This window comes from Pelophylax lessonae (genome assembly GCF_965119305.1).
Source record: "Pelophylax lessonae genome assembly, chromosome: 2".
Lineage (NCBI taxonomy): Eukaryota > Metazoa > Chordata > Amphibia > Anura > Ranidae > Pelophylax > Pelophylax lessonae.
The window spans coordinates 454018225-454033239 of NC_138769.1; the positions used below are offsets into that span (position 1 = coordinate 454018225).

The following is a 15015-nucleotide window of genomic DNA, read 5'->3' on the forward strand; positions in this document are numbered from 1 at the left end:
TAAGAGACTTGTGCATATTTTAATAAATGCCAAATTATTACAAAAGATCCAAAAAATATACGTTTACATAATCTACAAAAAATACCATATCAATGTTAATACATATACACGGCTATAAAAGTGTTTAAAACACATATGTTCCTGGAATATAAAAAACTTGTAGTATGCCAGTCATGGCTTGAATTTTAATTAAGACATCAGGACAAAGCCTAATGCATTTCGGAGAAATTCCTTCAGGGGATAGAGCTCACCCATGTCTTTATTGACCTTGCTTTGTGCATTGGTTCAAATAATTTGGTGGAGGGGGATATGGATATGGGATTGTTTTTCAGGGGTTGGGCTTGGCCCCTTAGTTCCAGTGAAGGGAAGTTTTAAGGTGTCGGCATACCAAGATATTTTGAAAAATGTTATGCTCCCAGCTTTTGGGAACAGTTTGGGGATGGCCCCTTCCTGTTCCTGCACAAAGCAAGGTCCATAAGGACATGGATGAGTGAGTTTGGGGTGAAGGAACTTGACTGGCCTGCAGAGTCCTGACCTCAACCTGATAGAACACCTTTGGGATGAATTAGAGTGGAGACTGTGAGCCAGGTCTTCTCGTCTAACATTAGTGATTGACCTCACAAATGCGCTTCTGGAAGAATGGTCAAACATTCCATTAGACACACTCCTAAACCTTGAGGACAGCCTTCCCAGAACAGTTAAAGCTGTTATAGCTGCAAAGGGTGGGCCAACTCAATATTAAACCCTACGGACTAAGACTGGGATGTCATTAAAGTTTTATGTGCGTGTAAAGGCAGGCGTCCCAATACTTTTGACAATATAGTGTAGCTTCTGTCATTCCCAGTATAATTGGGTATGTTTGTAGGGACTTTCTATCCACTGCTATAAAAAAAGTAGAACAACTAAATATAGCTCAGATAGCTGCTAGAATGTGAGATCCAAACCTTCTAGATGCGTAATCTGCCAGTAAAAACATTGAAGTGATTGGCATAGTTAGCTGTGGTTCTAGCTTTACAGAGTTTTGCAAACTATTATATATGTTTTTTCTTTCAAACAGTGGTTCACATGTACAGAATATGGTCTACAAAAAATAAAATAATGCAATATTCTGTAATATTTTGCCTGATTTGTGGAATGTTTTTTTTTTTTTTTCTTCTTATAATATTCATATATGCTTCTCTTCGTGTTTTTCAGGTTTACTAAATGATCAGCTACAAGAAGGAAAAGTCACGCTTTTCTGAAACTGATGCAAAATGAGCACAGTGAGTACATATGGTGGCTGTCGGGACTGGGACTGTGCTGTGAATAAACCTTTCTGCGCATGAACTTTCTGATGCTGCTCTTTATCGAATAATTGATACCTAAGTAGCATTGTTAATTTTCTATTTAAGTGTAACTGTGCCCATGCTATAGACCAAGCATGGGGAACCTTTTCTCTGCCGAGGGCCATTTGGGTATTTTTAAAATCATTCGGGGGCCGTACAAAATTATCAACTCAAAAATGTGCCTGTTATATTTGGTCATTTTATTAACTCACCCCTAATGTGATGGCTGCAACTGCTTCTCTTTGGTGAGGTGTGTGATGTTAGCTGGTATTGATGATGTTGCTACTGGCAATTGGTTTTCCAGGTTTGCCCCCCTTAATGCAGAGTGATTAGTGCCCCCCCTTAATGCAGAGTGATTAGTGCCCCCCCTTAATGCAGAGTGATTAGTGCCCCCCCCTTAATGCAGAGTGATTAGTGCCCCCATCAATGCAGAGTGATTAGCGCCCCCCCCCATCACTGCAGAATGATTAGTGCCCCCCATCAATGCAGAGTGATTATTGCCCCCATCAATGCAGAGTGATTATTGCCCCCCATCAATGCAGAGTGATTATTGCCCCCATCAATGCAGAGTGATTATTGCCCCCATCAATGCAGAGTGATAATTGCCCCCATCAATGCAGAGTGATTATTGCCCCCATCAATGCAGAGTGATTATTGCCCCCATCAATGCAGAGTGATTAGTTCCCCCCCCTATCAATGCAGAGTGATTAGTTCCCCCCCCCTATCAATGCAGAGTGATTAGTTCCCCCCCCTATCAATGCAGAGTGATTAGTTCCCCCCCCTATCAATGCAGAGTGATTAGCGCCCCCCATCAATGCAGAGTGATTAGCGCCCCCCATCAATGCAGAGCGATTAGCGCCCCGCATCAATGCAGAGTGATTAGCGCCCCCCATCAATGCAGAGTGATTAGCGCCCCCCATCAATGCAGAATGATTAGTGCCCCCCCATCAATGCAGAGTGATTAGCGCCCCACATCAATGCAGAATGATTAGTGCCCTAATCAATGCAGAGTGATTAGCGCCCCCCATCAATGCAGAGTGATTAGTGCCCCCATCAATGCAGAGTGCATGGGGTTTAGAGCGCCTCCCGATTACACACAGAGCAGGGTTCTTCTACTTACCCGGTGCGGGCGCTCTCATACGAAGGCACGCCATGTGTCGCACTGATCCATCCCAATGCTGTTGTGGCGTTTTTTGTTTTTTTTTTCCTCAATTTTTTCAAGGAATTAAAAAAAAGTTTTTTTCTTCTCCTAGAAGCTGAAGCTTGAAAAACTCTTCTAGCCTACAATAGTGTGCATGGATACATAGGATAATGCTATTTGCTTCTAGGGGCTGAAAAAGAAAAAAACGCTCTAGGTAGCTGCTAGGAGCTTAAAGGCGTTGTAAAGGCAGAAGGTTTTTTTATCTTAATGCATTCTATGCGTTAATATAAAAAGCCCTCTGTGTGCAGCATCCTACGCAGCACCCCCCTAAAACTTACCTGAGCCCCCTCTCTGTCCAGCGATATCCACAAGTCCCTCAGCCGTCCGAGGCTCTCTCTCCTGATTGGCTGAGACACAGCAGCTGCGCCATTGGCTCCCGAGGCTGTGAATCAGGAGAGGGGGGAGCGGGAGGAACCACAGCTCCATGTCTAAATGGACACACTGAGCTGCAGCTCGACTCAGGTACCCCAATAGTAAGCTGCTTACTGTGGGGGCACTTGATGGGAGAGAGGGGCCAGGAGCGTCGCGGAGGATCTGGGCTGCTTTGTGCAAAACCAACTGCACAGAGGAAGTAAGTATAACATGACTTTACAATCACTTTAAAAATAAGCTATTGTGCATAGAGTCTTATAGTAATTAGAGGTAGGAGGTTGTATCCCGGTGAATAATTGAGGGAGGGCAGTCTGACCGTTTTGGAACCCGATAGTGACAGCAGTTCACAGGCAGTACCTTGATCCTTTCTTATGAGGCATAATAGAGGAGAAGATCAGGACTAATTGCAGGATGGAAAATCTCCCTGTGCAATAATGAACCCATTTAAAAACCAGAAGCGCTCCTTTTTTATAGGCAGGGAGATGAAAAGTGACCCAGTTATCGCATGTAAAAACAGAAGCATCACTTATTGGTATAATTGGTTGTTTGTAGCCACCCTTAAATGAGGTAGGAAACTAAGAAACTACCAGAAGGCAATTATAAGACGTTTCCTTAGTGGTGTTGAGCCATCATAGAGTTTTTCAAGTGACCTTAATTGCCTCCCATACTTCATTTTTTCTTTTTGTGTGCTCCGATTAACATATACAGTAGTAACTAAGTTAAATATTAATAGCACTGTAATCTTTATCATCCCATAAAAATGTATATGTCACAATCTGCCTGAAAGCATTTCCACTTTTGCAGTCAAATTTGAGAAAAACCCACAATACGTTTGTTCTCTTTTTTTTTTTTTTTTTTTCACATCGTTAAGATGTTTCTGAGCAGGTCTTGTAGCAGTTTGTAACTTTTCTGAACAATCTTAAAGTGTCTCTGTCCCCACACAGATTGGAGACTCAGTGAGCTATCCCTCATTACCAGGCAATGCAGGAAGCCAGGTACTAAATGTTTAACCTTTTTGTAAAGCTGGGTACACAAGGATTGATAATTAGCCCATTCAGCAGGGACCGACCATATTCCGATCTGTGTGTAGCGCTCCCTTTTGGACAGAAGCCAATTGTTAAATTGGGTTCTGTTGAACAGTTTTGTTTGGAAAATTTCCTGCGATCGGTGGCTTGCAGCCAATCGGTTGTAGCACTGATTAGTGTATTCCTCCATCCCACCTCGCTTACAACTGATAATGAAGAGCTGCCAGTACAGTACAGATGGAGTTAATTATGTTAAAGCGGAGCTCCACCCAAAAGAGGCAGTTCCATTCAAAGTAATCCCCCCCCCTCGCCACTTTTGGCATGCCTTTTTTTTTGGGGGGGGGGGGGGAAGCTGGTACCTGGTTTTGACCAGTTCCCGCTCAGATAAGCAGAAGTTCTTTTCTCCCTCTTCTTTCATAGGTCCCAGATGACTGCCGGATCATTCAGGACACGTAGCCCAACTTGCCCATGTGCAGTGTGCACCCGGCTGTGAAGCCGCAAGCTGTCACAGCCAGGTGTCCAAAGTTGAAATGCCGGTGTTCCGTGAGAATTACCTACCCCGTGAGAAAAACCTACCCTCGTCACTTCCGGTGCACGGCAGTGTGTGTAACGCGGCGGTTACATTAAAACAGCTGTGCTGCAATATGAGTCATCTCCGCTCCTGTCACTTCCATGATCTCGGCTAGTAAATATAAATTATATTTAGTAGCCGACATCTGGGAAGTGACAGGGATAGGAGCGGAGATGACCCATGTTGCAGCCGAACTGTTTTAATGTAACCGCCGCAAGTATAACATTACACACACTATCATTATAATTTCATTCCCTCTGAGCATGCGCACTTGTCAACTGCTGTTCAATGATGTATCTGGGGCTCTGAGCATGCGCACTGCTACGCTGCTCAGCTGTTTCTGACAGGAAGTGACGAGGGTATGGAATTCTAACGAGGTATGGTTTTTTTAACGTTACACCGGCACCAGGGAGAGAAGAAGGCCAAAAAGCGATGGCTCAGGGGAGCACATCGCTGGATCGTGGTACAGGTGAGTTTGTGTTTTTTAAAGGCTCCATTCACACCAAGGTGTCTTGGATCGTGGGCGGATGGTTGTGATTCAGCCTGTGAATCCCAAAACGCCGAAAAATTATACTTACAATGGCATTCCAATTGTCACCAGACAAATTGCGGCAAAATCACGCAAACAGAATCACGGGACGCCTGTCACCCAGAAGAAGTGACAATCGCACTGCTATTGGTGTGCCATTGAAAGTAATTGGATCGCCAGGGCATTCTGCATTTTGCGCTGATTCCGTAATTTCAGGCAGAATCGTGGCGATTCCGCCCAAGTTCCAGGACACCTTGGTGTGAATAGAACCTTTAAACACACACTCACCTGTCCCACCATCCAGCAATGTGCTCACCCGAGCCATTGCTTTTTCGCCCTCGTGTGAATGAAGCCTAAAAGTCAGCAGCTACATGCAGCTGCTCAGCGGGTGGGCCTTTACGCAAAGCGGCTCCATATATGCTGCCCTGTTAAACAACTTACTGTGCTGAGAGTTCGCCCCCTGCACCTTCCCAGCACAGTAGCCGGCTGGTACTGGAAAGCTTCTGATGCATACTTATGATTGGGAGCTTTCCGATCATGTGACTGCTTTGTAAGCCAATCCCAGTGGTCAATTGCACCGGATGGCCACCTTCCGGCTTTTTAGAACTCTTAAAGGGCTGGGAGGCGGTAAGCGTGAAGAGGTTAAACAGTTCTCCTTCTAAACATTACAAAGTAGGGAGAGCTTGGTAGGTTTTTAGGCAAGCAAAAAGCGCCTATATTCTTTTATCCCAATAAACACTTATTGAACAAAAAAAAAGGTAACCAGCAATTTTATTATTATTATAATTTTTTTTAAGTTGTGCTATCTTCATGGGAACATCTAACAAATTGAAAGTAGGCGTTATCCTAGTTTGGCTGCAAAAGCAGAAACACTCCTGAAGATTTATTACTGGAAGTAAAACTATATTTACCTTTTTAAAGTTTTACTGTTGGATAAAGCTGCGGAGGATCCTTTGTTATTTTTCTTTTCTTTTTTTTTTTTTTCACCTGCCCTCTTGAGCTTTTTTACCTCACCCCTCAACCGTTCCCTTTTCAGCTGCAAAGCAACAGATGTACACATGCAGGAGCCGCAGTCCATTGTGTCGCAGCTGCAACATAAGTTAAGCCCCCTTTTGTGTTTGGTGGGCAATACCCATTAAAATTGAATGAGGCCACGTTGTCAACATGTTGCCTCCTCACCGCTTGTCAAACGCCATCTGAAAAGTCATCCACCGCAAATTGTTCTTCAGAGGCTAATAGTTTTGTAAAGAAGCCCTTCTAGTTGTAAGAGTATTTTTCGTTGAGAACTGTAAAACTGGAAGCAGAGAATCTGGCTATGCTGCATCCTACAGCCTAGTACACAGGCCGAAATTTGGGCAGCATTCAACCCGTGTGTATGGCAGCCGGTCTCACAGAAGCCATCTTCTGTCGTGGGGCCTTCAACGAAAAAGGTCTGACGACCAGCTCCCGATCAGTGCTCTCAGCCAATGTGTTGGGGGGTGGGGGGTAGTAGTAGTAGTGTGTACCAGACTTAAAAAGGTATTTTAGTAGCGGGATATGTATGTTTTTATTTTTTAGGTGAATGCATTGCCTCTGCCTGCTGACCTCCTTTTTCCTTATCTCCATATGGTATCCGCAAGAAATCATTTGGATCTCCGTGCCTGGGGTTCCATAATAGAAATATAAGATGGGTGTGGCTGGATGTCTAGTTTTAGGTTATAATCTGTAGTGCTTTCCCAGAGTTACTTTTTAGTGGAAGACTTGACTAAAGCTGTTATAGGAAACTAATCTGCTGCATTCCTTTTTAACATGTACGCTCAGGGCCGCCATCAGGGGGGTACAGGCAGTACTGGTGTAAGGGGCCCGAGCCTCTAGAGGGGCCCGGCCGGGACTGCTTCCCTTACACTTTAAAAATATTATCTTCTGAACTTCACCGCGACCGCCACCCGCACCCGACCCCCCTTCCCCCCCGCCACGGGGGGGGGGGGATATGGGATAATACTGTTTGTGCCTTGTGCGCATGTTTAGTGGGGGTGGGGGCGTTCTAATTATCAGCAAGATCGTCGCCGCACGATCCCCCCCCCCCCCCCCCCCCCGCCGCCGCCGCCGCCGTCTGACTGAGGAGGAGAGGAGAAGAAATCCCTGCATACAGGCTTTCTTCTCCTCCGAGTGGCCGCGGGTAGATCCAGGCAAGTAGCTGATTGGCCAGCACTCAGCATGGGGGTGTGGTTATTATGCAGCAGCAGCAGCAGGAGGAAGTGTCCCCAGCCCTCGCAGTACATGGAGCAGAATGAAGTTCAACGTGGAGGGCAAGTCACTAAACTGAATGTGCAATGTGCTGGCGCTGCAGCCTGCTGCTTGTTCACCTGTTCTTTTGTTTGGACTCCTGATGGGACACAGACAGACTCCAGATATGATGGAGTTGCATTGTAAAAATGGCTGGGGATGATTCTGAGTGGGGAAAGGAATTACACTGTGGAGAGCCTCTTCACTTAGTAACTCTCACCCCCCACCCAGAATCATCCTCATCCATTTTCACAATGCAACTCCATCATCCACATCCCCGCCCAGGGGGGGCACACTGCATTGAAGGGGGCACGCACGCACGCTGGTCTCTGCATTGAAAGGGGGCACACACACTGGTCTCTGCATTGAAAGGGGGCATGTACGCTGGGCTCTGCATTGAAAGGGGGCATGCACACTGGTCTCTGCATTGAAAGGGGGCATGTACGCTGGTCTCTGCATTGAAAGGGGGCATGTACGCTGGTCTCTGCATTGAAAGGGGGCATGTACGCTGGTCTCTGCATTGAAAGGGGGCACGCACACTGGTCTCTGCATTGAAAGGGGGCACACACACTGGTCTCTGCATTGAAAGGGGGCATGTACGCTGGTCTCTGCATTCTAAGGGGGCATGTACACTGGTCACTGCATTGACAGGGGCATGTACGCTGGTCTCTGCATTCTAAGAGGGCATGTACGCTGGTCACTGCATTCTAAGGGGGCATGTACGCTGGTCTCTGCATTCTAAGGGGGCATGTACGCTGGTCTCTGCATTCTAAGGGGGCATGTACGCTGGTCTCTGCATTCTAAGGGGGCATGTACGCTGGTCACTGCATTCTAAGGGGGCATGTATGCTGGTCACTGCATTCTAAGGGGACATGTATGCTGGTCACTGCATTGAAAGGGGGCATGTACGCTGGTCACTGCATTGAAAGGGGGCATGTACGCTGGTCACTCTGCATTGAAAGGGGGCACACTATACCTTAATTACTGAAGGCCCCTTTCACACTTTCACACTGATGACTTGTAATACACTTTTCATTTTCATATATTAAGTTGTAAGAGTGCTGAAATAAAAGTGGGTGCACTGAAGGACTTGGTAAGATGGCCAGTGGGCAGATTTGGTGGGACAGCCAGTGGGCGGGCCATGGGGAAGATTGGTGGTCAAGCACCGCGGGGCCCAGTCCTAAAGCTGTGTAAGGGGCCCCAACATTTCTGATGGCTGCCCTGTGTACGCTTATTAGTTAGAAGCCATTTTGATAAGTTCAGTGTAATTAAAACATTTCATCTTGTGTTATTAGTCTGCGTATATTCCTCTGCTGCACGGCACTGCAGAATGTCGCTATAGACGTAAAGGATCATAAAAAAAAAGCAATGTAATCAGCTTGTGTATTATTTTATACTGCAGTGCAACTTTTCCTTGCCAGTTATTGTAATGACTCTCTTATTTAGCTATTGCTTTATCTGGATGTCTCTCTCTTTTAGGTCCTATACATTTAAATCAAGTCACTTCTCTGCCCTCCTCATGTCGAAATGTCAACAAGACAACGCAGTCCTCGCCATGGCGCCAGGCCTCACTCCACTTATGAAGTCACCTCTGAAATGCTGGGCTTGTCACTGGCTGGTAAGTGTTTTATCATTTCTGGGTGCAATGGAGTATACATAGTGTGTTTACATTTTAAATAGAGTGAAGAGGGATTAGAAGACCTGTCAGTTTGTATTGCTGCCTGTGCCCTGTTAGGGAGTTTTATCCTCTTTGTGTCCTGTTTCATATCACTGGGTGAAAATGAAAGAAAATCCCAGATTTTGGGTTGCCACCAGAACAGGAATAGAGCGGAAACCTTCCAATTGGGTTCTGGTGGTTCACTCAATTTGGGGGAATTTCCTCTAACTTCCTGTTTGGTTATGGGACAGAAAGCAAGAGAATCTACACAATGGAACACAGATGGCAAAAAATGGGCAGTGTTATAACCCTATCTTACTGCAAAAAAAAAAATACACTGTTTAAAAAAATTAAAGGGACACTTTGAAAACACATCAGATCCCAATGGAGAAAAATATCTTGCTGGATATCGATACTAATATGCACTGAGTAATGTGTTCGGAATGAAAGGATGCCACATCATTTGATGGAAATGAAAATTATCAACCTACAGAGGGCTGTACCCAGCTGTACACCCTGAAAATCAAAGTGAAGAAATAATAAGAATAGGGATGTTGTCCTGGGGTATTTCCTCCCAGATCTGTACCAGGGCATCACTGAGCTCCTGAACAGACTGAGGTGCAACCTGGCAGTGCTGGATGGACAGAAACATAATGTCCCAGAGGTATTCTATTGGATTTAGATCAGGTGAGCGTGGGGGTTATTTAATGGTATCAATTCCTTTATCCTCCAGGAACTGGCTACATACTCTCGCTACATGAGGCTGGGCATTGTCGTGCATCAGGAGGAACCCAAGACCCACCGCACCAGTGTAGGGTCTGACAATAGGTCTAAGGATTTCATACTGATACCTAATTGCAGTCAGGGTGCCATTGTCTAGCCTGTCGATGTCTGTGCGTCCCTCCATGAATATGCCTCCCCAAACCATCACTGACCCACCACCAAACTGGTCATGCTGAGCAATGTTATAGGCAGCATAACATTCTCCACAACTTCTCCAGACCCTTTCCTGTATGTCACATGTGCTCATGGTGAGCCTGCTCTCATCTGTGAAAAGCACAGGGTGTCATTGGGGGACCTGCCAATTCTGGTGTTCAATGGGAAATGCCAATCAAGCTCCACGGTGCTGGGCAGTGAGCACAGGGCCCATTAGAGAACGTTGGGCCCTCCGACCACCCTCCATGAAGTCTTTTTCTGATTGTTTGGTTGGAGACATTCACACCTTGTGCCTGCTTAAGGTCATTTTACACAGGTCTGGCAGTGCTCATCCTGTTCCTTCAAGAGGTTAATTGACTTGATGCTATACTCTAATTAAAAAAAGTTCCTTTTAATTTTTTTAAGCAGTGTAGTTGTGCCTTTTAGTTCTACTTTAAAGCTGAACTTTAGAGCTGTCATTGCATGGGTTACATGCTCATTTCAGTCCAGGGTACTAAAAAAAAAAAGCAGTCTTAGGCTGGCTTCACACGGGCGTTCTCCGTAGTCCGCATCCACCTGCTCAGCAGGGGATCGATCTCCTGGATGACAGGTCTACGTCCACTCAGCTTCAATACGATACGCTGTTTTTGGCGAACAGGATCGGATAAGATGCTGAAGGGTGTCAGTGGGACACGTCCCCTGACATCCTCCACTCAATAAAGAGCTATGGTTGGTCAGATCAGGTCTGCCTGAAAAACTGAGGCGGACCTGATAGGACAGCCCAGGTGAAACCAACCTAATTTATCTAATCCTCAGCAGGCTCCCTCTGCACTGCAAGACAGATCACTGCAGCTTTGTTTCCCCTATTGAGAGTAGAGAAGAGTGCCAGCTACCAAGGGAGCTGAGAATCAGGCAAGTAAACAGTTTTTAGTGTCCCCTAGGCCCAAACAAGAATTTCATCCTTGCAGTGTGGGGTAGCCCTATTGCAGGGGAGGATTTAAAAAACAAAAAAAAAAACAAAGCACATTTAAGGCTTGTTCACACCAAATTGTGTTGCGGGAAACCCACGTTCTGTGAGCATTTTCTGCATCGTGTTCAAAACCTAATGGGTATGTGATCTGCTGTAGATGCCAATGTAATCCTAACAACCCAAGCATAGATCACAAAGGCAGTGTGTTTGCCTGCACTGGATTGCATGGTGCCGCCGTACCACAGTCTGGTTGCAGTGCGTTTTTTTTTTTTGGTACGATCCAGTGTGATTTCAGCTCATTCAAATGAATAGACTGAAAATCACATTGCATGTGCTCCATGTTCCTGTGCGATTCTGCTGTAAATGGGCACTAACTATATCATTGCAATACCAGCACATTTTTCCTAATTTTAGCTCTTTAAAAATGCAAAAGTGCAGGAAATAAAAAAACAAAGAAAACTGTTGATCCTTTAAGTCAGGGGTGTCAAACTCAATTTCCTTGTGAGCTGCATCAGCATTATGGCTGCCCTCAAAGGGCCGGTTATATCTGTAGGATTAGGTGTCCAGAGTACCCTACACCCCCTTACACCCTTACATAAGATGTCAAGAACCCCCCCCACCATCAGAAGTCAAGAGTCACCCACCCTTCCTTACATCACAATGCACCTCCTTATCTTGTGCTGCTGACAGTAAGAAGATGCGGGTGGATCTGGGAAGAAGTACAGGGTCTGGAGGAGAACCAAAGGAGGGCTGGAGTCAGCTTCCAGTGTCTGCTGAATGCTGAGACCAGGGAAGGCAGAGACAAGGTGGTGGTGTGGCTGCACAGAGAGGTACAGGATCTGAAGGAGGAGTTCAGCCCTCCTCTCTGCTGCAGACTGCTGAGAAGGGGGGGGGGTGGGCAAAGACGAGCCTTTCTGCAGCTTCACAGAGGAGTGTAGGATCTGGCAAAGCAGTTCTGTCCTCTCTACTGTCAACTACAGAGACAAGGGGGGTGTTGCAGCTGCAGGAGAGGTGCGAGGGTCAAATGAAATGGCCTGGGGGGCTGCATTTGGCCCGCGGGCCTTGTGTTTGACATCTGTGCTTTAAGTAATCCAGTGAATTCTTAATGTACTGCCTCCGCAGTACAAAGAATATGCAGTTGTACAGTTTTAGTTCTGTATACAGCCTGTGATGTCTTCTGGTAATTTTTTATTTTTTTTGTTATGCTGCCACACTGTGACCGTTATTTTGTATCCCATTATTTTCTGTATCTTCTTTCCTCTTCTTGTGAGGTAATTTCCTTTTACAGTGTGTGGGCTTCTGTAATACTTCCTTCCTCCTACAAGACACACATTGAGGCTAGGAAAACCTATACTAATTTTAAATGCCTAAAACACTTCTATATCAAATCTACAGCATCTTATTGTATTGCCACAGTGTGCAATAAAGACACTTGTGGATTCCAAGTGTTTAGTGAGTTCAACTATCTCCTGAAGACTGTCTGCAGTGATTGTCTTTGGTATAGTCAGGCCAGGCATAGAGGTCCCAGGAAGGTATAGTCACTATCACAACGGTTGGAGCAAGAATACCTAAATTACTACAGTGAACCTGACCCTGCTTTCTCTGCTGCAGTGAAATTCCAAGCAGTGTTGTCAGTCCTGCACAGTTCTTTCCTGTTGGACTACAGATTACCACCTCTTTATATTATAAAGCCCAACAGCAGGACAGAACTCAGGCAGTACAGACAACATTGCCTGGAATTTCAATACTACAGAGACAATGTTGTCAGCTTGCTGCCGGGAGTTTGTAAGAGTTCTGGCAAGAAGTGTTTTTTGTACTTGGAGGGGGGGCAGAGAATGTGAATGCATTTCAGATGTTTAGGCTGCATTGACACCTGTGTGTCATGTCTCTTTCGTGCATAGGGCAGTCCATTAACTTGAATGACCTGTTCTATATGCAAGAAACATGCCAAAGTAACTCCTGCACCTTTGTTTTGGTAGTGAGGCTCGTGCATTTGGCATTCCACAAAACAGACAACTATTACTTGCTTTTGGGGTGTCATTAGGAAATAAGCAAATAGGTGTTTTTTTTTCACATTTCTGGTAATGTGTACAGAATGTTTTAACCACTTCGTATCCAGGCCAATTCTGACACTTCGCTCCTACATGTAAAAATAACTTGGAACCCCCAAACATATATATATATATATATATATATATATATATATATATATATATATATATATATATATATATATATATATATATATATATATATTAGACACACACGCTTTTAGCAGAGGCCCTATAGAATAAAATGTCTGTTGCAATTTTTGATGTCACATGGTTTTTGCGCAGTGGTTTTTCAAACACGATTCTTTTTTTTTGGCGGGAACAAAGTTTTAAATAATGAAAAAAAAAAAAAAACAAATCCATTATTTACCCCAATGGTTTTTGTATAATGTGAAAGATGGTGTTTCGCAGAGTAAATGGATATCTAACATGTCACGTTTTTAAAATTGCGCCTGCCCATGGAATAGCAGCAAACTGCAATGCTTACAATTTGGCATAGGGGTCACTTTAAACGCCTTTACAGGTTACCAGTTTAGAATTACCCAGGAGGCCTGGTGCTAGAATTATTGCCTTCACTCTGACATTTGCAGCAATACCTCACATGTGGTGCAATGAACGTTTACTTATGCGTGCTTGTGTAACGTATGCGTTCGGATTGGCGTGTAAGCGTGGGGGGACGGGGATGCTTTAAATTTTTTATTATTTTATACAAAACTTTTTTATTTATTTTTTTTGTTACACTTTTTTTATATTTATTTTTTGGATTAACTTCATTGCTATCACAAAGGATGAACAACCTCCCCTATGACGGGTCCTCTTTATGATGAGATCTGGGGTCTATCAGACCCCAAATCTCTCATCTGGCTTCTAGTGCATCCGATCGGCCAGGTAAACAAAGAGGTCGAAAGCGGAAGTGACGATCTACTTGTCACTTCCTGTTTCCGGTGTCCGAAAGAGCCAGGAACCATGTAATTTCCTCTGTCTCTGTTCTGTGCAGCCGATGCCTTTGGATGCATCTCTCCCAGGCTCCGTGATCTTATGGTAGAGCCTGGGAGAGGCCATGGTGGGAGAAGTGCAGAAGAACTGCAGAAGTGATCGAGTGGCTTTTTAGCCACTCAAATCACTTCTGCCTGTTAGGGAATCGCGGGCTGAAAAATGTATTACTGAGATGATGCCTGTAGGGGCAGGCATCATTTCTGTATACGCCACAAACCGAGGACGTCCATGGATGTTCTACGGCAAGTAGTTAATATATCAAGGTCTCAAGTGTTCAAAAATTGGAAGAAATTGCTTCAGCTATGCAAATATGTACTGTATATACAGAGACGCACTAACTGCTCCAATTTTTTTTTTTTTTTTTTGTCATCCCGACTAATACTAAGACTTTAGAATGTTTTTCAGGGCAGACTGCATTGGGCTAGAGCTCTCAAGAGAGCGATGTATAGAATTACTTTGATGACCTTTTGTAAATGACACTGAACATATCAATGGTTGAATCTCTTCAGCGCTGTCTGTAAACCTTGTTGCGAGCAGTCATTTGTAAAATGTCCTGATGAAGTCATGGAGGCATTTACAGTTTGTTATAAATGTATAAGGGCTTCTTAGTCAGTATGTTTTGTCTATGTTAAGATGCAGCATAGAAGTAGAGCCACAGTGACTTTTATGTATAAACACCCAGACCATCTATTATACACATACTGCAGTTATTTTCAACCTTTAGCTTTTTATGCACTTTATGAACAGGTGCTATAGCATTTTTATATTCCTGATCTGTGCCTGCTGTACCATGTATTTGTTTGAGAAAGTATCCTGTTCTCTTTGTATTGCTTCCTTTATGTGAAATCCCTGGTGTTCCTGGCTGTCCCTCTGCTTTCCTGTTAGAAGCTGACCACACTAAGCAGGAGAGCACATCATGGTCAGTTCTCTAGCTGTGCTGGGAACTCAGCCTGCTCTCCAATGATCAGACTTGTCCTGACACGCCACCCCTGCACAGCCATTCACTGTGTGCTGTTGCTTCTCCTGCTCCCAGTTCTTATGCAGCTGAGAACAGAAGGTACAGGGGGAATGTGATCACTTAAAAAAGAAAATACTTTTGTTGGTTTTTTTTGGGGGGGGGGGTTGGGGTTTTTTTTTT

At 44.7% G+C, this 15015-nt stretch overlaps 1 protein-coding gene across 5 annotated transcripts in view; it reads left to right on the plus strand.

The window, feature by feature from the left end:
- Positions 1 to 1210: 1210 nt before the first annotated feature.
- INPP4A (inositol polyphosphate-4-phosphatase type I A) overlaps positions 1211 to 15015 on the plus strand; it is a 146562-nt gene continuing 132757 nt past the window's right edge. For all 5 annotated transcript variants that reach the window (XM_082244965.1, XM_082244968.1, XM_082244964.1 and 2 more), the window contains exons 1-2: positions 1211 to 1262; positions 8768 to 8906. In XM_082244965.1, the coding sequence (XP_082101091.1) occupies positions 8816 to 8906 (91 nt within the window). In that variant the 5' untranslated portion in view covers positions 1211 to 1262; positions 8768 to 8815. The remainder of the gene's footprint in view (positions 1263 to 8767; positions 8907 to 15015) is intronic.